Source organism: Rissa tridactyla, chromosome 18, assembly GCF_028500815.1.
Source record: "Rissa tridactyla isolate bRisTri1 chromosome 18, bRisTri1.patW.cur.20221130, whole genome shotgun sequence".
NCBI lineage: Eukaryota > Metazoa > Chordata > Aves > Charadriiformes > Laridae > Rissa > Rissa tridactyla.
In genome coordinates, this window is record NC_071483.1 from 4956592 (window position 1) to 4979226 (window position 22635).

Genomic DNA, 22635 nt, shown 5'->3' on the forward strand with positions numbered 1-22635 from the left:
GGTGGATGGGGGGGGGAGGCGTGCAGCGGGGTGCAGCGGGAGGCACGGCCGCCCCCGCCGGAGGGGACCCCGGTGGGTGTCGGGGTGCCGGATGCCCCGGGGATGGAGCCCGGTGTTGGCCGGGAGAGGGCCGGGGACCATGGTTTTCCTAGCGGGACGGCTTTGCCGGGGATTCCCGAGGGGTGCGATGCCGCCCGGTGCAAGCTCTGCGGGTCCCAAGGGTGTCCCCCTTTCCGAAGCCGGTGTCCGGCGGTAGCGAGTTCCTCGGGGGAACAAGCTGCGGTGACAAATGACACCCCCAACACCTCCCGCGGCTTTTTAAGCCCCGGGAACAGCCAGGAGCCCCCCCAAGGACCAGCAGGATAGGGGGGGAAAAGGGAGGGGTGCCATCCCCGGGCAGTGGGGATGGGGTGGGTGACAGCAAGCGAGCCCCCCTCGCCTGTCCCGCCAGGGGTGGCCGCAGGGTGAGCATCCCGCTCTGTGCCGGGCGGGATCCATGCCGGCACGCAGGGAGGGTGCCCCAAAACCCAACCTGCTGCACCCACCCAAAAGAGCATCATCCCCCCCGCCCCCCCACACCACCACGCGACACCCCCAAAGCCCAGGGTGACATTCCCGATGGGCAACAGCAGGTCACGGAGATCCCGGTGCCTGGGAGGCTCCGGAGCACGGCACCAGCATCACCCGGGCTGGGGCCTGCCAGCGCCAGGGCAGGGGCTGTGCCCCCGCCCCCCCCCCAAACACGCTCTCAAGCACTTACAAAACTGATGGCTTTATTAGAAACCAGAGACAGAAAACATTTATAATAATAATAAAAAAAAAAGGCTGGTTTTGAGATGAAACATTTGACGCACAAACAAAAAAGGGGGAGAGGGTAATTTGGAGGTGGGGGGGGGCATGGGGGTAGGTGTCTCGTGAGGGACGCTGGCATGAGGGAGACATTGGTCCCAGAAAAAGCTGCGAAATCCCCCCCACGGAGACCCCCCCGGGGCTGGGGCAGTGATCCAGCACCCACCCCAGGCGAGGGACATGGGGCAGTGGCTCTGCAGGGCCACCTGAACACCCCCCGCCCCCCAAAAAAAATCAGGGAATGGCATTTCGCTACTAGTTTTGGGGAAGCTTTGAAGTATCCCCAATCCTCCCCAGCCCAGGCAGCTCCCAGAGCCTGGAGGAGGGGGGGGGATAGGGCCAGAGACCCTCCAGCCCCCCCCCAGGCGAGGTCAATAAAAGCCCTTTCCTATTCCCTGCCCATCCCAAAGGCTTCACAGTTGGGGTAGAGGATGCGGCCAGGGGGTACACGGCTGCCCCCCAGCCCCGCTCCCCCCAGGCCGGGGAGGGGGGCGTCCATGGCCCCCCGGCAGAGGAGGGTGGGGGGCAGCCAGTGCGGCTCCGCCATCCCCAAGTCCTTGCAGACAGGGGAGAGGAAAGCCCCAGGGATGGGCAGAGCCCACAGGAACAGGGGACACCGGGGGCCAGCACAGAAACCTCAGCCCACTGGTGCAGCGAGCGTGTGCGTTCTCTGCCCTACCCACAGGGCAGGCGGCAGCCCTTCAGCTCCCCGCAGCCGCCATCCATGGACGGTCTTCTCAATGAGGGGGGGGGGGTCTCCGAGCCCCCTTAGAGGGCAGTGTCCAGCCGGGCTGGATGGTCCCACACCGAGGTCCCGGGTACATGTCCCTCGTGGCCTGGCTCTGCCGAGCCCCCCCAGGGCTGGGGCTGCACCCGAGCACCCGCTGGCCAGTGGGGAGCTGCCTTGGGTCCCAGCTGAGGGGACAGGGACAAAAAGGGCCACCGCCACGCCATCAGTCTTGCAAGAGGTGGACGAAGCTGGCTGGGAAGACTCCAGTGCGGGAGCCGTCGCCCTCGATGAAGCCGACCTGGAGGGGCAGAGAAGGAGCCCAAGGTGGGGGCGGGGGGGGGATGTCAGGAGTCCCATCTGAGGCAGGGGAGAAGCTTTGGGGCTGATTCCCAAATTCCCAGAGGGATTCAGAGATGGTGACACATCAGTGGGAGCCTCCCCCTCCCTCCTCTATGCACAGACAGGGCAGGGGGCACCCGTCCGTGCCCCCTGTGAAGACCCAGCCTCCTCCAGAAGAGAACTGGGCGGAAGGGGGGGGGACAGGGAAGGGACCAGGGTTGGGACCCCAGGTGACACTCACCCAGCTCTGCTCATCCTCCTCCCGCGTCACCACGATCACCTCTCCCTTAGAGAAGGTCAGCTCCCGCGCTTTGTCCCCCTTGCAGTCAGCCACCGCCTTCACCCGCTTCTGCCTCCCCTTGGCCTGCAAAGGTGTGGGGGGGGGAAAGGGGGTGAAAGACCCCCCCCAAGGTGGGTACAGGGATGTGACACCCCTGATCCCTCCATCTGCCACCCCAGGATAAGGGGAGCTGGGATGCTTGGGGATGCAGAGGGTGACCCCCCCCCGCCCCCGTCATCGCAGCCCCTCTGAGACACCCCCACCCCACACCCCCCCCCCCTCCCCGCCCCCGAGTCGTGGCACCTACCGGAGCAAACCTCCTGGGCATGGGCACGGGGGGCACCTTGCTCTGCGCAGGGTCCTCGGGGCCACCAGGGCTCTGGGGGGACACGGCCGACCCTGCTTTGCCCACCACGCCGCTGATGCGCCGGTACGAGCGGGTGCTCTCCGAGCTGCCGGGGACAGTGGGGACAGAGGGGACAGCGTCACCCCCTCTCTGCTGGCGTCTTCCCCCGCCCGTCCCCCTTCCCACAAGGTCTCAGTGGGGTTAGGGCCCCCCCCTCCATGGGACCCAAGGGACCAAGATGCCACCCACAGCCTGCTGATGGAGAAGGGCCCCAGCACCCACCCTCCCTTAAACGAGCCCATTGACCACAATTTCCAAAAAGAGAGAAAAAAAAAATATATATATATATATTTGACAACTTGCAGGGGGTCCCAGTCTTGGTGTCACCCCCAAATAATCTGAGTCCCCTTCTCCAGGGACAACCCAGCACCCCTGCGATTGCCCTTGTCCCCTCCCGCATCCCAGGGCCAGCATCGACTCCCTTGGGGACTTCAGCTCAGGGTGGGGACCCCTTTGCTCCATGCCCCCCAGGGACAATTTGAGGTTCCCTATCCCAGGGAGGGGGGGGAACAACCCAGCAGGGGTTGAAGCTGACCCGCCAGCACCACGCAATGACCCCCTCCCCCAACACCCAGTGCACCCCCAGGCTGGACGGGGGGGTGTCCCTACCTGAACTTGACGGGGGGGATGTCGGGGGCCGTGCTGCCTGGTGGGGGCTGCCCGGGCGGGGGGCTCAGCTCCGGCCCCCGCCGTGTGCCGCTGCTCTCTGTCTCCGAGCGGGTCTCCCAGTACGCTGCCCGCCGGCTCTCGGTAGGGCTGCGGGTAGTGGGTGCTGGGGGTCCGGGGGGGCCATCCAGGGTGCCGGTGCTGCCGGCAGAGGGGAGGCTGCGCGGTGCCGGAGCCTCCGCTGGTCCAGGGAAGTGCGGCTCCGACGCCTGCCGGGGGAGCTCGGGGCGCTCTGCGGGGGGACACACACACGATGGGGACAATAAACCTGGTGTCTGGGTGAAGGGACAGCCCCACCACGGGTGACATCCCCCCCTCGACACCGCCTCACCGGTGGGGCTGTGGCCGGGTTTGGGGCGGGAGCCGCCCCGCGTGGGGTTTTTGAGGGGCAGCGGCGGGGGGATCTCCTCGCTGTGGGCCCGGCGGGGCGCGGGGCGTGAGGGCACCAGGATGCTCTCGTAGGTCTTGTTGGTGATGTCCATCCCCATGCAGCTCCAGCGGGTCTGGGGACAGGCGGGCGGGGGGCTGGCGGCCAGCGGCGACGTGCCCTTGAAGGAACGCTGCAGGGGGCTCACCTGGGGGCAGACACCCGGTTCCAGGGCTGCCCACCCCCCCCCCCAACAGGGTCTGGACCCCTCGCTGGGGATGGGGGGTGTCCCCCCTGCCACCGTCCCACGGGTACCTTCTCCTCCAGCTCGTCCTCGCTGTCGTAGGGGAACTCCTGGGGGGGCTCCCAGTCGTATTCGACGTGGATCTGCAGGGAGAGCTTCCCCGCCTGCGCCTGCTCCAGCTGCGGGACGGGGCAGGTCAGAGGGGTCTCAGCACGGGATGGGGGGGACGGACAGGGGCAGGTCAGGGGGGGGACGGACAGGTGCCAGGAGCCCCCCGCCTCCGTGCCAGCCCTCCCCTGGCGCTTTGGTCCCCTCTCCCCAGCCCGAGCATCTCCCCCATCCCTCCATCCCACCTACCAGCTCTTCACACTCCGTGTGCTTGAGCCTCCTAGCCACGTCCAAAGCCGTCTCGCCCGCCGCGTTCACTGCCCGAGGGACAAAAGGGGACGGATCCAGGTTACAGTCTCTCCGCTCCCACCAGAGCTCCCCCAAACCCTCCCATCCCAGCCCCGTACCCATGGAGAAGCTGGCTTTGCCCTTCAGGAGCAGCTTGAGGCAGTTGGGCTGGTTGTAGAGCGCGCCGTAGTGCAAAGCCGTGTTCCCATCCTGCGTCACCCGGTCCAGCGTCCCCCTGCGCAGGGCCACCGGCATGAAATTCAAGGCTCAAGAGCACACAAGCATCAGTCCCTCGCGCTCGCGCACGCTCCTCCCGCAGGAAAGCGGGCAGGGGACACCGCCGGCAGCTGGGGACGCACCCGTTCTGGATGATGAAGTCCACCAGAGGAAGGGATGATCTGTCGGCGTGGCGTACGGCCATGTGCAGCGCCAGCTCGCCCGGGTCCTGCCGTGAGATGGGAGGGGAGAGGAGAGCTGAACCTGAGGGTGCTCATCTCCCATGAGATGGAGGAGAGAAGAGAGCTGGACCCGAGGATGCTTCATCCCCACCAAGATGGAGGGGAGAGGAGAGCTGGACCCGAGGATGCTTCATCTCCCCCAAGACAAAGGGGAAGGAGAGCTGGACCCAAGGATGCCTTATCTCCCCCAGGATGGAGGGGAGAAGAGAGCTGGACCTGAGGATGCTCATCAACCCCAAGACAAAGGGAAAGGGGGGGTGGAACCAAGGATGCTTCATCCCCACCAAGATGGAGGGCTGAAGAGAGATGGATCTGAGGATGCTCGTCAACCCCAAGACAAAGGGAAAGGGGGAGTGGAACCAAGGATGCTTCATCCCCACCAAGATGGAGGGGTGAAGAGAGATAGATCTGAGGATGCTCATCTCCCTGAAGACAAAGGGAAAGGAGAGCTGGACCCAAGGACGCCTTGTCTCCCCCAGGACGAAGGGGAGAAGAGAGCTGGACCTGAGGATGCTTCATCTCCCCCAAGACAAAGGGAAAGGAGCGCTAGACCTGAGGAATGCTTCATCTCCCCCAGGATGAAGGGGAGAAGAGAGCTGGACCTGAGGATGCTCATCAACCCCAAGACAAAAGGAAAGGACACCTGGACCCAAGGATGCTTCATCTCCCCCAAGATGGGGGGAAGGGAAGAGCTGGACCCGAGGATGCTCATCTTCTCAAGGGCAGATCTCCACCCAAAACCCTGACCATGGGCACCCAGAGGGGGAAAATCCATTTATGCTGCCGGGCAGAGGGAGCGGGATGGCCACGGCGGCGTGGGGCTCACCTGGCCCTCGGGGCTGGCCAGGGGCTTGGCCAGATCGTGCCCCTCGGCGAAGGCCTGGAGCAGGGCCAGCAGGTCGCGGGCACGAATGGCTTCCCAGAGGCGGTGGGGATCATCGCGGCCGCTTTTCTGCACGTAGCGTCGCTCCATATACTTGGCCACGATGTACTCCTTGCGGGCGGCCCTGTGGGAAGGGCGGCATGGCATCGGCTTGACTGGGCATGGAGACCATACCCGCTCCAGCGCCCACCACAGCCGGGGGCTCCTGTCTCCTCCCGAAGCCTCGGGATCGGGGAGAAATCTCCAAAAAAGCTGCAGGTCCCCACCAAAATCCAGGCGATGACACCAGCATCCCCATCTCTCCCATCCCCGGGCTGTCTCAGAGCTGATGGGCGGTGGCGCGGGGACAAGGACAGACCATGCACCGTGCACTCCTCCTCCTCCCGGCCCACCCTGAGCCCCCGCGGCCAGTGGCCAACTCACATATCGCTGCTGGCCGAGGGCTTGGGGCAGTCCTGCGCGGGCAGCACGGCCTCCATGATCTCGTTAAAGCGGGTGTTCCCGACGCTGACGGCCAGCTGCGGCGAGAGAGGGACGGAGGGAGACGAGCCCCCGTGGCCACGCTCACCCCGCCCCAGCCAGATCCCTATCCCCATCCTGGAGGCACCCGGAAGGAATCCACCGGATCCACCCAGGACCTTCCCAGAGCAGCATCTCCCTGGGGATGCTGTTTTTTCACGGCAGAAGTCTGTTTTAACAAGGAGTAGGTCCTGGGGGGCTGCCAGCGTCCCCCCCATTCACCCGGACCCCCATGCTGGGGGCTGCAAACTGCCACTGGGGAAACTGAGGCAAGTTTGCGAGTGCTGGAGCAAACTGGGCACAGACGGGATGGAAGAGGAGGGATAAACTCTGCACCTCAGGAGGTCTGGGAGCCAGAGGGCGATTCCCGGTGGGGGCAAGATCTCGGGGAGACACTTACCAGCAGCTCGGAGGTGCTGAGGACATCCAGGGTGAGGGACTGGATGCGGGAATAATGCACGCCCAGTTCCCGATGGATGCCGGAGCACTCGATACACGTCAGGATGCCCAGGTTGGTGGAGAGCCACGTAGGGTCTGCAGGGGGGAGCGATGCCAGGGCTCAGCATCCCCACCCAGCCCCGCGGGACGCTGCAACCGCCCCCCTCCCCGGGTACCCAACCCACGCCTGGACGGGGAAGCGGAGGGGGGGACACCCCAAGCCCTGACCTACCCGGGGCCCCGCAGTCACAACACTGCTTGTTTCCCGGCATGTTCTTCACCTCGCTGATGACCAGCTTGGTGAGCTCCTGCACGCCGCCGTCCGCCCCGCCGCCCGCCGCCGCCCCGCCGCCGTTGGGCTCCCCCTTGAAGGCGTTGCTCAGGGCTTCGTCCTTGCTGTTCTGCAACACCGAGACCCACCTGGGCAGGAGGGAGCCCCCATCAGGAGGAGAAAGAGGAGGAGAAGGAGGATGGGGAAGGAAGAGAAGGATCTGGCACCGTAAGGAGTGGGGATGGGCTGCGGCACTTACACAACACACTCCTGTTCATCCTCCGCTTGGAAGTGATACGTCCTGTTGTCTGCAGGGATGGGGAGAGCGGGGAGAAGGTGAGGGAGGGGGATTAAGGGATGCCCAAAGACCACAGGAAGGGGCTGAAATTACTCCAAAGGGGCTGCTTTAAACTAAAATTAAATCCCTGCACGTCACTCTTCCATCACGCAAGCCCTGTTGCGACCTCTTTTTGTCTTTGAGCTTGCTAGATCTCCTTGGAGAGGTCGGTTTCCTCCATAAAAGCAGGCAGGGAGATGCCCAGAGATGGATCAAAAGGGCAAAGGGTGCCCAGGTGCCATGTCAGGGCTGGTGGAAGGCCAGCCAGCCACTGGAAAAACCCACTCGGGATGCTCGCCTCCAAAAAGGGAGTTCCCACCCGCAGCTCGGCCGCCTCCAGGTCAAACCCGCCCACCCCAGCCCTGGCATCCCGCTCCAGGCACTCACGCGTCACCAGGTCAAAGCATTTCTTCTCCTCGGCGTGGGGTCGCACTTGGCAGGTGAGGAGGTTCAGCTTGACGGGGGGACGGTTTATCTGCAGGGTGTGAGGGTGAAGCAGGTTGAAGGACTGGGAAAGGGGTGAGACGCGCATCACCAAGCGCGTACCTCCGATGGCAACTCCGGCGGGACAACAACCACGGTCCCTCTTGGGACAACCAGGCGAGTGGGACCCTCTCTGACCCTTTGCAGAACTCGACGCCCCCGAGCCGTGTCCTCTGTCCCCGCTGCAGTTCGCAGCCTCCACCGCCAGGGGGCAGCACCCACCTCCCAAACCACCCCGGCCCCTTTTGGCCTTGTCTGGAACCTCAAGACCCATCTCGCTGCCCCGGCCAAACCCACCGTCCCCTCCCATTGACACCTAGCAAACATGGGGGAGCCCATTTAGCTCGTATTTATATTTATAGCCCATTTAGTCCCAGCTCATACTAAATTTTAAGCCAGGAAGATTCGCGACCAGTTTGGGCAAAACTAAACCCGAAATCCAATGGAAACCAACGCTCAAAGGGTGACTTCAAGGGTCAGGGCTGCAGTCCCCCCGGCTCTCCTCACCGTGCTGTGGGAGATGGTCAGGCAGCCATACTTCACGCCGCACTTCCTCTTCTGCCAGACTTTGCGGATTCTGAGGAGGAAGAAGAGGAGGAGTGAGGACGCGTTGCACAGCCCTGATCACCCACATCCCTCCGCCTCCCAAACCAGCCACGGCAGCCCTCGGCCTGATGGCTTTCTGGATGTGGGGTTGTGCTTCCTGTAACTCGGAGAGCACGAAATGTCCTGCTGGGGGGGGCTGGCCATGGGCCGTGCTGGCTACAGCATCACTGTAGCCCCAGTTCGGCAAAGCACATGCTCAAAACCTGGTGCCCAACACCCAGAGGTCCACTGAGAAGGTGAAGACCTTCTCTTTGGGGCTCTGAGGGCTTTATTTTTCACCCTAGATGATCCCACCGGGATCCTTTCTCCCTCCATGCCCAAGAAACAAGGAATTTCTTTCCCTCCCACAGCACACACAGCACACAGCTCTTCAGGGTGAACTTGGCACTGTTCCTGGAGACCCGTATGCGAGGACACTACACCCACGCAGCACCAGCCACTGTGCCCAGCCAGCCACCCCGGAGAGCATCACGGGAGAAGCATCCCAGGTACCAGAGCCTGTTGGGGGCCTTCACATAAGAAATGGGCCAATGACACCAAACCATCCTGGGGGAAGGTCCCCTGCACCACCTCCAAACCTCCTCCTTCCCCAGCTGCAGTTGGAGACCCACCAAACCCTGACCACCAGCTCTCAGGTCTCCTCCAGCCTGGGGAAAAATCCTATTCTCCAAGTATCGATGGATGCTCAAGATCAGACGGGACCAATTGCACCCAAAGACCTGGCTAACAGCGACCAAAATCCTCACCCAAACAGTTCCATCTTGGGATGTCCCAGCTCTGGGGCCTCCCATGAGCATGGTGCTCTCCCAGCCCACAGCAACACTGGGATGGAGCTGGGAGCTCTCTGGGCAAATAACACCCATCCTCACCCATCGCTCTTCTTGTACAGAAATCCCGACTTCTCTGTCCCGTACTGCTTGTTCCCTTGGTGCTGGTGGATGCTGTAGCCGCTACCGGAATTCTTCCTACTCAGGTTTTCCTGAGCTCACCCGGGGGAAAAAAAAAAAAACAAACAAACAAAACAAAAAAAACCACAAACATTTAAAAAGCAAAGTGAGAGGTGCAGAAGTGGGTGCTGCCCCCAAGTGACCTCATCCTTACATGGGTGCAGCGCCCAGCAGAATGCCAGAGACCCCCGTCCCTTCCCAGCCTCCGAGCATCTCCCAGCTCTCCTGCTCCACTCCCATGGATGTCCCCTTTGGTCCCCAGCTCCCCTTTTCCAGCTGCTCCCCATCCCCAAGCTAAACCCGGGGCTCTCACCCCTCCATAGCAGCCAGCACCCTCCCGACCCTCCTTCCCGGCTCTCCCCTGCCCATCCCGGGGTCTCACCTCCTTGCTCTCCAGCTGGAGGATGCTGCGGAGGGAATCGCGGGTCTGCGTGAGCTGCTTCACCTCCTCCTCTTGCGCTTGGTGGAGCTGGAAAGGGAGGCAGCTGCCCTCACCGCTGCGCCGAATGCGGGCGTTCTCAGGGACCGGCACGGGGCGGGTGGCGTCTCGGGGGACACGTCTGAGCGACGCTGGATGGCAGCCTGGGGGACTTACCGCGTGGAGGGAGACAGCGAGCTTCTCAATGAAGGGGTAGAGGTTCTGGGCAGCCTTCCAGCCGTCTTGGAAGAAACTGGGCATTTATTTAACGTGATTGAGATGCAGATGGGGAGGACGGAGGAAAAAAAATAAAAAAGAGGTGGGGTTTTTTTCAGAGAAAACGTGGCAGGAGACCATAGCAACCCCCCGGCAAAGCTGCTCTTGCTTTATGGTTCCTCTGCTCCCGGGACCTAGAGAGACCCCTGGAGGGGCCAAGCCCAGCCGATGGGGTCTGGATACCCCAAATATTTGGGGTGTCTGGGATCCAGGATTGGCCCCTTGTTCAACGCAAGCTCATCTCACTGGGGACCAGCCCTGCTAGAAGCCAGATCCTGGAGATCTCTGGGTCACAGCCCCAGTCGAGGTCGTATTCTTGGCCAACTGCCCCCTCCCTGCCTCAGTTTCCCCACTCGAGAGCTGGAGGAGATGACACGACACCGCCACGCTGCTACTCCAGCCTCAGGGAGCAATGGGAAAGGCTAGGGGGATGTTAATCCCTTGCTCCAAACCACTCTCGTTACGAGCCCCACGGCTAACAGCGGAGCCGCTCGGCTGAACTCATCCCTGGAAATCTATCCAGAAACCAAATCATCGGATATATCCCAAGCCAACCCCCTTCCCCCAGCCCCCACAGACACGTTTACAGCTCCTCAAGCCAACAAAGCACGTTTCGACTCCTTGGATGCAACAAGAGAGCGACAGGATCTGCCCAGCTTCTTCATCAACAGCTTTGTCGAGCTGGGATGGGAGAAGGTCCCTCGTGGGACCTCCCATGGGTGACAACCGACCCCGGGGATGAGCCCCCTTAGACCCAGGTGGGACCTACTTGTGCTGAGCGTGGAAAAACTTGATGAGGCTCTGCAGGAAATCTGGTCCCTGCTTCATCTGAGATTCGCTGGCTTTCAGCAGGTACTGGAAGAGGAGAAGACACCCGGTTAAGTGATGGAGACCAGGCACGGCCGAAAGTATCCCAGAGGAAAGAGCAAGGGCCTGCTCGGCCCTCGCCTTCCCTTCCCCGCGCGGGGAGGAGGGTTAAAACGCTGGCTGGGTTTCAAGAAGTCGAGTCACGACGTTGGGATTCGAAGGCAGCTCGCTGGGGACCACCCTCAGAAAAACCTGGCTCTGGAAACCCTCCAAGCCCCAGCAAGTTCAAGGACCGAGGCATGGCCCCGGGGTTTCCAGCCGAGCATGCTTCTCCCGCTGCTCATTCCTTCTGGAGTTAATAAACAACCAAGGCCCAAGGCAGCTCGCGAAGAAAAGAAAAAGAAAAAAAAAAAACACAAAACAAAAAAACCCAACAAACCAGCTCAAATGTTTTTTAAGATATGACCCCTTTGCTCCCCCCCAAAAAAAAAAAAAATAAAAAAAATCAGATTTTAAGCAGCAAGCGCCTGTAGCGCATCAGCCCCGGAGGTCCACAGTCCTGGCGGAGGTATCCCATGGGATGGGAAATCGCAGCTTGCTCCATCAAACCCATCCATCAGCTGCAGGCAGAAAATACACGGAGCCTTGCTCACCCCCGGCAAAATAAGGCGGAGGGGAAAAAATTTTCCCCCTGCGAGCTCCTCTCCAGGCGCAGCTGCCGGAGGATGGTTTGGAGCGGGAAGAGAGGGGAGGGGAAGGCAGCCCTGAGTTTTCCATGGTGGGGAAGGACCACGGCGGGATAGAGCCCCCGGGATGGAGCCTCCTGGCGCCCTGGGCACTCTGGGCACCTCTGTCCAGCGAGGGGTCACCTGGGCTGGGCAGGGTTGGGAAATCGCTCCACGCTGAAGGCACAAAGCCAACGTAGCATCCAAGCCGGAGCGCCGGGGTGTCCAGGCACCGACTGCACCCCCTGAACAAAGTCCCAACTGGAAAAGGCCACGTGTGCCAGGCTCCCGTGGGACTTCCCTGCGCTGCCACCCACGCTGAGACCCACAAGCAAAGGGTCCGGGTCCAGCTGCCTCCATTCACCCCTGGGGGTGTGAGATGGCCCACGATGGGGAGATGCAACAACCCCCTCCCATCACTGGCCCAGGTTGCCCAGAGAAGCTGTGGCTGCCCCATCCCTGGAGGGGTTCAAGGCCAGGTTGGACGGGGCTTGGAGCAACCTGGGCTGGTGGGAGGTGTCCCTGCCCAGGGCAGGGGGGTGGCACTGGGTGGCCTTTAAGGTCCCTTCCAACCCAAACCATTCCATGATCACCCCTGGGGCGAAATCGGATCGCGCCCCCACCCCAGGAAGCAGCAAACACCATCCACCTACAAACCTACGTACGACACGCACCCCCCAGCCCTGGCCGGCCCCTTCAAAGAGCTGCATCCCACCCCCCCACTCCCAACCATTTCCAAGCAGGATCCCCGGGAAAGCAGCAGCTCTCCTGCACGCCGGGGCACACACACGAAGCCGCTTTTCAGCGGCCCCTCCCCGGCCGGGCTGCAGCTCCTGCTTTTCCATGTGCTGTTATTTGTTTCATAGTGGTGCTATTCAAGGCAGTGACTCATCTGGCCGGGTCCCAGCTCCCCGGCCCCGCTGCGGCGGGCGCAGCCTCCTCCCCGCACCCCCTGCCCTTTGCCGGAGGGGGAATACGTGGGGCGGCATCGGGCTCCGACGCTGCTGCCGGGCCCTCGGGGACATGGGAAACCCCCGGGACAACTCACTGAGGGCTTGTCCCCTGGTCTGTGTCACTCTCAAGGGGTTTAGGGGGCGGCTGGGATGTCCGGAGCCGGGATGGCTGGGTCCCCTCTTCGCTGCGGGGGGCTGACACTGGGTCTCCATCCTTCACCTATTCCCACCTCACCTCCTGAGCACGGACCCCTGGGATAGGAGCAGGGGGGGATCTGGGGCCACTTGTGAGCCCCCCCTAACCAAAACCAAGAACAGTTTTGAGAATAGGGTGAAACCGCAAAGCCAACCTCGGGGACGTTATCCAAAAAGCTCACTTTTTGCCCCAAACATTCTGGCTTTGCAGTGGAGGGGTGGGAGCGGGGTTGGGAGGACGCGGGTGCAAGCCCCGGGTGCCTCGCTGCAGGGTAACCCACGGGTGCCATTCACATCCCGCAGGGTCCTCAACTCGGGAATGGGGCGTCCCTGAGCCGGGACCGTGCAGGGACACGATGGGATGGGGACAACCGAGGGCCCAGCACCGCAGCCCCGTGGGGCTGCTTTGGTGGTGGGGACAGGGACAGGCTGACACCCCCACGCTGCTCTGAGCGGAGCGGCCCCCTGTGACCTCCTGAGGCTGAACGGTCCCCGTCCGTCCCTTCCCCGCCCCGGCACAGCCCCTACCTCGCACATGTGGAGCTGGAAGAGCCGCCGCTCCTTCTGCATGTCCTCGGCCACCTCCGCCGCCGACGGCTCCGCCTGGATGACCCCCGCCAAGCGGGCGCGCTCCTTCTCCTTCTCCATCTTCCCCCTGCGGGACGGGATGGCGATGGGCTGGGGACAACCCTGCTCTGAGGGGTGTCCCATGGCGGGAATGGGATCAGGAGGAACATCTCCAGACCCTCTCTAGCTGGGGAAGGCTGGACCGGAGCCCACCCGACGGCAAACTGGCACCAATAGGTGCCCGGCTCCAGCCCCGGGACAAAACACCTTTGTGCAGAGCGGGATTAGGCGGATTTTGCCGGAGGCAGGGGGTTCCTTACACTTTGGTCTCGTAATCCTTCCAGGCCTTTTCGATCTGCTTCTTGGAGTCCTGCGGCAAAAGGAGAGAGGGGATGGCAACCGTCAGGGATAGCGAAAGACCCGGTGGCACCGAAGCAGTGTCCCACAGCCAAGGGCTTTGCATCACTGCACCCTGCCCTGCTCCTTGGGGAGGGGACACCGCTCCTCGGGGACAAGGGACGTCCCCACTGGGTCTTCACCCCTTGCTCCAGTCCCTTCCAGCCCTCGCTGCTGCCTCCCGGCCTCAGGGATTTGCTCCTTCCTTCTCCTGGCCATGGGCACAAGCTGAGCCCCTAACGGGGGGGTCTTGCTGCAATATGTCCCCAAATGGGTGACCTGCAGGCTCGGAGCCCCTGGGGACAGCGCTGGAGGGGGACTCACCAGGCGGCCCTCCTTCAGCTGCCCCTTCAGCAGGCTGTCCAGGGGGAAGGAGACGATGTTATTCAGGTTCTGCACCTGCGAAGGGCAGAGACGGGGTTACCCGACGGGGGTCCCCACCTCAGGGCAGGTCATGGAGCCAGAGCCCCAGGTCCTTCCCAGCGCTGGGGTCCCCCTCCCAGCTCCATCGCTGCCCCGGGAAGGGTTAAAGAGGCTGGAAGCGGGGCCGGATCCAGGCACGGGGCAGGCTGGGGCTTGTCGAAGCTGGCTGCAAGATGTCTGACGCGGGGCCCTTCCCACAAACCACATCAGCGCCGCGGCTGCCAAAACCAAAGCTGTTCCCCTGCTTCGCCATCGCCACCCCGTCCCTGTCCCCGTCCCCCTACAGCACCCGGCGATGCCACCGGCCCCTCCACGGCCCCGTGATACAAAGAGCCCCCCCACAATGCAAAGGGGGGTTCTCAAAATGTCTTTCTTTTCCCCCCAAGCCCCTTTTCTGGGGTTTGGGGACAGTAACGCGGCCATCGCCGTCCCCACCAGCACCATGCAGGGGTCTGTGATGGGGACACGGGACCTTGCTCTGGTCCCCGCGTCCCTCCATGCGCCCCCGGGGGCAGCATCCCATTTTAGTGCTGTTAGAGCAGCTCCAGCACCCACGTGGGACCCCCCACACACACACCCAGATTTATTTTAAAGGCTCCTGAGGGGTTTTAACCCTGGGGAGAAACCCAGCTGTGGGGCACAGGACCAGCCCTGAACAAGGAGGGGGACAGGGCATCCCCATTCCAACAGCTCCGGGGTGACAGGGCACCCCGCTTCCGACAGCTCAGGGGGGACTCCAGGAGGGGAAACCTGGCTTTTTGGATCCAGTCGATGGTCCCGGCATGTAACGCCGCTCCGGGGACAGAGGGGGGACATGGTGGTGGCTGTTCCCACGCCAGCAGCACATGGGGCAGGAGGTGGGGGGACCTGTGCTGCCCTCCCCCGGGAACCGGTCCGACTCCTCCATCGGGGGGGGGACGGTTCCCGCAGAGTCCCCCCCGGAGCGCGGGGGTCCAGCCGGGCTGGGACAGTAGGGAAAGGGAGGAGTGGGGAGGCCCAGACTGGGGTAACTGGGAAAGGAAGACGCCGAAATCTGAAATTCTTGCTGGGGGAAGGGCAGCAGAAATCAATCTCCTCCTTAAGCAGGGCCAGCGGCCAAAAACACGCCGTGGAGGGGGGATTCGAAAGGGATGCAAGAGGGGGCCAGCGGCATGGGACATACCCCCCCCCACCCCCCCCCAAAAAGGCTTTGTGGGTGTGCACAGACCCAGCTCCCTCCGGGAACCGACTTCTCCACCAGAGCCATTCCCGTGGTGGGGAAGGTGCTGCCGGTGCGGCTCATAGCCAGCCCTGCCTGTCTGCTTGCCCTCTGCCTGCCTGCCCTCTGCCTGCTGTCTGCCTAACTGCCCCCTGCCTGCCGTCTGCCTGCCTGCCTGCTCTCTGCCTGCCGTCTGCCTGCCCACCCTCTGCCCGTCCTGCCTGCTCTCTGCCTGCCGTCTGCCTGCCCACCCTCTGCCTGTCCTGCCTGCTCTCTGCCTGCCTGCCCCCTGCTTGCCCTGCCTGTCTGCCCAGCCTCTGCCTGCCTGCTCTCTGCCTGCCCTGCCTGCCTGCCTGCCCTCCTTGCCTGTCCTGCCTGCCCTCTGCCTGCCCACCTTCTGACTGTCCTGCCTGCTCTCTGCCTGCCTGCCCCCTGCCTGCCTGTCTGCCCAGCCTCTGCCTACTCTCTGCCTGCCAGTCCTGCCTGCTCTCTGCCTGACCACCCTCTACCTGCTGCCTGCCCGCCCTCTGCCTGCCCGCCCTCCTTGCCAGTCCTGCCTGCTCTCTGCCTGACCACCCTCTACCTGCTGCCTGCCCGCCCTCTGCCTGCCCGCCCTCCTTGCCTGTCCTGCCTGCTCTCTGCCTGCCCTGCCTGCTTCCCGCGCGGCCGCGGCTCCCCAAGGCCCCGCTGCGCAGCTCGGCATGGCTTTGATTTACTTCTTGGCAAGCGAGATCAGAGATGCAATTGATGCAAAAAAAAAAAAAAAAAAAAAAAAAAAGAAAAAAAAATTAGAGAGAAAGAAAGGGAAAAAAGAAAATAGCAGACCCAACCGCCCATCGGATCCCCGGCGTCGGCGTCTCCAGCGGAGCTGGGAATGAGCTGTAAATCCAGCAACGGGGGTATCGGATGGTCTGGGAGCACCAGGAGCGTGTTCCCGAGCCTGGGATGGGAGCTGGGGATTCCCAGCTGTGGTGGAGGGCAGCTAAACTAGGAGGAGGGGGACTGCACCGGGTGGTTTGTCCAAATCCAGATGGATCCTGGAGATTTTCCCCAGCTTGGCAATAGCCGGGTGCAGAGAACAGCCTGAGGCTGCACTGGAGACGCCGTGAACCCCATGATCCCATCTCTTGGGGGGGTTAAAGCCTCCCCCCGATGCCAGTAGCGTGCCGGAGGAACACGGGGCGGCTCACCAGGTTCTTGAAGAGCGCCGTGACCTCGCGGGTGAAGACGGCCAGGTTGAGGAAGCCGGTGGAGAGCTCGTGGTTGTTCTGGGAGAGGTGGTTGTTGCCGAAGTTCTCCAGGGCTTCGCTGTACTGCTCCTCGTTCTCCACATGGGCTGCGCGGGGGGACACCGGTGAGGGACACGGGTGGCCCTGCAGCACCCCGTCCATGGAGACGGTCCCATCATGAGGTCCCACCAGCACCCAGCACCCATCTCCCCATCCCTCCGTAGCAGAGCTGGGCTGATCCTGCTGCAGGACAGCAGCGCCGTGCCCAACCAACCTCCCAAAGGGTCTTGATTTCCCTTTTTACCCCTTTTCAAGCCAGTTGTGGGCACCCTATCACGTTGCCCAGGCTGGCTGGCTAGCTGGCCAGCACCCATGGCCACCCAACCGTCCGGCTGCATCACCCCAGGGACAGACGTGACCAGCGTTGGCGGAGGACGGGACCATCACAGACCCCGGTGGCCCAGGGCTGCCCATCAGCTCTCGAAGCACAACTCACTGAGCCCGGAGACGTGAATGGCTTTCACATATTTCCTGATCCTCTGGAGTACGGCTTGGTCCCCATCCAGGCTCTGCGAAAGCGAAGAAAGAAAACAAACGGAGCTCGTTAGCCCTGCCAAGCGCCGCCGCCGCTCCCCCCAGCCCAGCTGGCCCTTGGAAAAGGCGGCTGCTCTGCCATGCAGATGTGCGGGGCAACGGCCAAGCTCCCGGGGCTGGGAGAGGAGCCGGAGGCATCCCAGGGACACCGGAGTATCCAGCCCGTCCCCTGCCAGGCCTGTGGTCCCCGCGGCTTTGGCTGCCAGGCCGGGCTTTGGCTGTCCCCGGAGAGGCGGGTTCGAGCAAGAGGGTAGCAGGGGGGCGAGAGGCTCGGCCAGGATCCCAGCAGCTTCCAGCAACCATGGAAAATGCCTCCCCGCATCTCTCAGGGGTTCTTTCAACCAAGGAAGGGACAAAGCATCACGTAGCACAAATACCCCAGCCCGTCCCCGCCACCCCACCACACGTCCCCACAGCGCGGGGCCAGGCCAGAGACCTCCGAGGGTGCCCAGCTCCTCGCAGGGGTCCACGGCAGAGCCAAAAACGGGACCCACCCGCCGCGATGCCCGACAGGGACCTAAATCACCTCAATCCCGCATCAACGCCCATAATCCCACATAAACACGGCTCTCCACAACCACCCCCCAGCCCATGCAGGGTCTTGGCCGTGGCCCCCGGCACTGTGGACCCCCCCCTCCCTCCCGCAGCCCCCAACAGCTGCATCCTGCGCTCGGACCATCCCCAGCCTGGTCCCCCCCCATCCTCGCTCCATCCCTCCCTACGCAGGCAGCCCCCGCTTGCCCCCACCGAGCACCGGGGCAAACTCAACCCGATGCCAACTTGCCCGCGGCGCTGCCCGCGGAGCATCGTAGCCCAAACACACGCCGGCCCCAGCCATCAGGAAAGGGTTAAGGGCGGCTTGGCTGCAGGTACCAGAGGCATGATAACAGGCTGGAAATATTTCGAGGGCGTGAACGGCAAGAAGGGCGAGGGATGAAACCGCGGAGGAATTACAATAAAGAGGCTCTCTCTCTCTCGCTCGCGCTCTCGCCGAAGGTTTTCGGGCTGATGTCAAGGCCGATTTCCTGACAGCAGGGTCAGCCTGGCTTCGGCGCCGCTCTCCGAGGCCCTCCTCGCTGGATGGGATGCTGCGGACGAGCTTTGGCTGGGATGAGCTGGCTGGGAGGGGAGCAGGCTGAGGCAGGAGCCAAATTCCCCCCAGAGGAGGGTCTCACAAGGCATCTACAACGGGGAGGATGTTGGGATGCTCCATAGCCCCCTTCTGCACCAAATCTGGGTGCCCCAGGCCCTCCGGAGCTGTGGGCTGGGATAGTGGCATCCCCTCCCTTGGCAGGGGGGGACACTGGGGCTGGATGCCTGGTGGCCTCAGGCTCACAAACCTGGCGTAGCCCTGGGAAAGGGAAACTGAGGCAGCTTGAGATGCTTTGGATGCATCAAGGCAAAGTGGAAGCAGGGGAAGAAGCTGCTCCAAGTGCCCGGGATAGGGCAACCCACCCCAGTGTCAGCTCACGGCCGCAGGAGGCTGAACACAGGGACAGGGGACGATCTGGGGACAGTCACTGGGGCTTTCAGGAAGGGGTCTGCAAACCAGCTGGTGGGGATGGGGCAGGCAGAGCCGGGCACCGGAGTGGTAAATGCAGAGGAAATCACTGCACGGTGCTGCCCCAGCTGCGGGCATCGCTGGCATCCCCGATGTACCGGGCTGGCTGCTGGGGACACAGGCCTTGGCTGCACAGGGACAGCCCTCCGGAGCCGAGGGCAGCGATGTCTGGAGCCCCCACAGCACCCATCACCTCCCAGCCCAGCTTGGAGACGAGGGATTCCCCATAGGGATGGAGGAAGGGATGGATCCGCACCTGCACTACGACAACATGGGCTGGCAGCCTGGGGACCCCGGGCAGCCGCCACCACCACCCCCCGCAGGATGCTCAATGGGGGCCATTCTTCCGCCCCCCCCCCCCCCCGCATCGGCTCGTGCCGCCCGGCGAAGGAGCCGCCGCGGGTGCCAGGGGCTGGGCTGGCGGCTCTGTCCTGGGTGCAAAGGGCAGCACGTGGCAGGGACACGGTATTATTTACATGGTGATGGGGTGAGTTGGGAGCCCGGCTGCCAGTTCTGCCACCAAACGTGCCAGAGGCCTCTGCCATGTCACCCTGCCCCGTCCCGGAGGTGCATGGTCTTGTGTGACATGCACCCAGCACCCAGTCCCAACCACCAAGGGCTGGATCCGACATTCCAGCCCACTCCAGAGACTTTGGGTTCTGCCTCTGCAGCACCTCCAAGGATCCCAAAGTCACACGAGACCCCTGGGAGGGGAGGGCCCTCTTTGATCCCAGGAGGGAAACTGAGGCACGGAGCAGCTCCAGCCTCATAACCGAGCCAAACTCTTGATGTTTCCCCAATGGCGAGCTTCAGCTTCCAGCCCTCACCCCACTCACCCACATCTCTCCTGTCCCCCCATTCGGGACCAGCTCCCAGACGGGTGCACGCAGCCGTGCCTCGAAGGTGGCAGCGCCCTGTTCTTGGGGACCTGGTGGGATACGGTCACCCCTTCCCACCCAGCAGCCACTGGAGCAAGACCAGGAATCCTCGCTCCCTCCTGCTCACCAAGCCACCGACCAGCCGGGATCTGGGGTGGTAACAGGGAAGACGACGGCTCAGTTTGGTCGCAGAGAGTCTCTCCCACTCCCCAGCCTTCACCAAAGCCGCTGCCATTTATTTCCCTCGCCTGATGCTATCGCCCCATCAGGGCTCGGAGGGCGGCGTGGGGCTGGGGCTGGTTCGGTTGGATTTCCCTCTTCCCCTCGCGCTGGAGCACGGGGATGCCAAAGGCCTGGCAGCGGTTCAGCCCCCACGAGGGTTCCCCGCAGCCTCCGGTGGGACTGGGGAGGGGCTCAGCCCTGTGCCCCAGTGGCAGTCACGAGTCTGATCTCTCAACTGAGAGCTTTCCTAAGCAAACCCCGCAGAGACCCCCGCCATGCCCAGGGGATGCCTCTCCCCCCATCCCCATCCCCCTTAACCACAGCCTCTCTGAGCAGCCAAACGAAATTCCTGCTGTTTCCTCCTGGCTGGAGCTGCCTCCCCATTCCCGGCTGAGAGGAAGATCCATGGCAGTGGCCAGCACGCGCTGGCAGGGACAGGGATGCTCCATGGTGCGTCCCCAGATTTACAGCCTGGGGACCCCCATCCTGCTGCCCCCGGGGATCCCGGCAGCCCCGGCGCCTGGGGCCCCCACGCTCCCCACCAGCCCTGGCTCTCCTTCAAAGCCATTCCTTCGCTAAGAGGAGTTGGCAAAAGCCACGGGACCAGCTGGAAACCGCCTTTATTCCAGGCGGGAGAAGGGGGACGAAGAAGGCACCCCACCACCTCCGCCCTTCCCGCAAACGCTGCCGGGGATTCGGGGGGGAGGCTAAAAATACTCCAATACCCCTCTGGCTTTAATCGCATGGGGGACCCCCCCCCTCCCCCCAAGGGACACCACACCACATCAGGGATGGCTCCTTGGTAGCGGTTGGAGCAGTGGATGCTCTGCCCAGCCCCGGGGGGGATGCCCTGGCCCCCGCCCCCCCGACCCCATGGTGCCTGGCCCTGGGCAGCACCAGGAACTGGAGGCAAAGTTGGCTTTAAAGGAGAGTTTTGCCCATTTCTGCAGGCCTTGCCCTCGAAAAAGCACACGCTGGGGCTGCTCGGAGGATGCAAACGGCCACCCTGGCCACTCAAAGCTTAGGGTGCCCGCCAGGTCTTGGGGCGAAGGGAGGGGGGGGGGACCCCAATAAATAGAAGTCCAAGCAAGGGAGATCCCCCCCCGGGGTGGGCACTGGGCACCTCTGGGTGCCAGGGGCTGCCCCAGCGCGGGGTGCGGGGGGTGTTCCCAGTCGGGGAGCGCAGGCCGACACACCCCCCCCCCCCCCCCCCACCACCACCACCACCACCACCTCCCGCCCCCATCCCCGCTCACCTCCTCCAAAGCCCCCACCGCCCCCCGGCACTTCTGCATCTTGGAGGCGAAGGCGGCGGCGGCCGGGGAGCTGAGGTCCTCGCCGGTGACGGCCAGGAATTCGGCCACGCTGAGCTGCTCGGGCATGGTGCGGGCGGACACGGCGGGGGCAACCGGGAACCGCACCGGGAGTTCGCTTGGAGCGCACCAGGGGGCGAACGGGGAGAGCACCGGGAGGGCGCTCGGAGCGCACCGGGAGGGCACCGGGAGCTCCCCAGCGGAGCGCCCCGGGGGTGCCGGCCAGGCCCGGCTCAGCGCCCCATGCCCCGCACCGGGAGCCCCGCACCGCGCCGCGCCGGACACTTTCTCCCTCCACCCGCCCGCTCGCTCGCTCCCTCCCCGCCGCCGTCACGTGGGAGGCCCCGCCCGCCCGCCCGTTAAAGGCGAACAGCCCCGGTGGTGTGCGTCCCCCCCCTCAAGACCCCCCATTCCGCCCCCCCGGTGACCTTCACCCCGCGTACCGGGAGGTGGGGGATGCGGGGTCCCGGGTATCGGGGTGCGGGAGTCTCGGGGTGCGGGGGCAAGAGGAAGGGAAAACCCCGGAGTACCACCGGATCCGCACCCCCCCAGCCTCGCCCCGGCACCCAGCTCTCCCAGGGACAGGCTGGCGAGCACCCAGAGTTGGGTGACAATCCACCGGACAGGTCCCTCCTGTCCCCGTGGGATGCGGGATGGAGAGGAGCTGGGGGGACCGGGAGCGAGGTCTCACCCGAAGCCACCTTGGGCACGCAGGGATGGCTTGGGATAAAAACCCAATCCCTGCCCAGAGTACTGGTATAACTGGTGGCCGTCCCTATCCTGCCCTTCCTTAGCACCAGAGGGAACAATCCCTCTTTGGGCACGGAGCAATTCCCAGAGCCCTCAGCTCATCCGTGTCTGAAGGTGTCACATCTGGGGTCAAATCATGCCGATGGATGGCCACCCAGCCCCTCACCTCACGGGTCCAAGGAGCTGGGTTCTGGTGTCCCATTCCCTGGTGATTTGCCACTCCCAGAAGATGGGGGAGTCCGGACACCCCGCAGGCAGGGGTCCCCACTCTGTCCCCCCGGTGACCCTCACTGTGAGTGCCGGGAGCTGGGGGGTGCAGGGTCTCGGGGTGTGGGGGCAAGAGGAAGGGAAAACCCCGGAGTACCACCGGATCCGCACCCCCCCAGCCTCGCCCCGGCACCCAGCTCTCCCAGGGACAGGCTGGCGAGCACCCAGAGATGGGTGACAATGCACCGGACAGGCCCCTCCTGTCCCGGTGGGATGCGGGATGGAGAGGAGCAGGGGAGCGAGGTGACACCCAAAGCCACCTTGGGCACGCAGGGATGGCTTGGGATAAAAACCCAATCCCTGCCCAGAGCACTGGTATAACTGGTGGCCATCCCCATCCTGCCCTTCCTCGGCCCCAAAGGAAAACGATCCCTCTTCAGGCAGGGAGTGATTCCCGGAGCCCTCGGGAAGCACAGCCGGGGAGCACAGGGGCCACGTCACCCCAACAGAGGGGACCTCTGCAGCCGCCCAGCCCCTCACCTCGCAGGTCCAAGGGGCTGGATTCTGATGTCCCATTCCCTGGTGATTTGCCATTCCCAGAGGATGGGGGAGCCCGGATGCTCCGCGGGCAGGCGCTGAGGCCGGGCACACGCCGAGCGCGTCCCGCCATGGGGATGGGGCTGGTGACAAACTGGAAAGAAAGG

At 63.8% G+C, this 22635-nt stretch overlaps 1 protein-coding gene across 1 annotated transcript; it reads right to left on the reverse strand.

The window, feature by feature from the left end:
• Positions 1-912: 912 nt before the first annotated feature.
• Positions 913-21267, reverse strand: ASAP3 (ArfGAP with SH3 domain, ankyrin repeat and PH domain 3). The gene is made up of 26 exons (XM_054223985.1): positions 20918-21267; positions 16903-16975; positions 16368-16513; positions 13881-13955; positions 13481-13530; positions 13122-13248; positions 10683-10768; positions 9815-9890; positions 9602-9688; positions 9142-9251; positions 8174-8243; positions 7571-7658; positions 7106-7154; positions 6808-6995; positions 6538-6671; positions 6042-6136; positions 5562-5742; positions 4637-4722; positions 4397-4512; positions 4239-4306; positions 3953-4060; positions 3602-3845; positions 3214-3502; positions 2506-2650; positions 2160-2282; positions 913-1877 (listed from the first exon to the last, which is right to left on the reverse strand). Exons 1-26 carry the CDS (start codon positions 21041-21043, stop codon positions 1803-1805), a joined length of 3015 nt encoding a protein of 1004 aa, XP_054079960.1. The 5' UTR covers positions 21044-21267; the 3' UTR covers positions 913-1802.
• Positions 21268-22635: the final 1368 nt, after the last annotated feature.

Excerpts from the sequence above, each read along its gene's own strand:
- ASAP3 (XM_054223985.1), bottom strand. The coding sequence starts at position 21,043 with ATGCCCGAGCAGCTCAGCGTGGCCGAATTCCTGGCCGTCACCGGCGAG. Across the intron at positions 10,769-13,121 it reads TCCAGCTCCACATGTGCGAG|TACCTGCTGAAAGCCAGCGA; the intron begins GTAGGGGCTGTG and ends CTCCTCTTCCAG. Across the intron at positions 4,723-5,561 it reads TGGCCAGCCCCGAGGGCCAG|GACCCGGGCGAGCTGGCGCT; the intron begins GTGAGCCCCACG and ends ATCTCACGGCAG.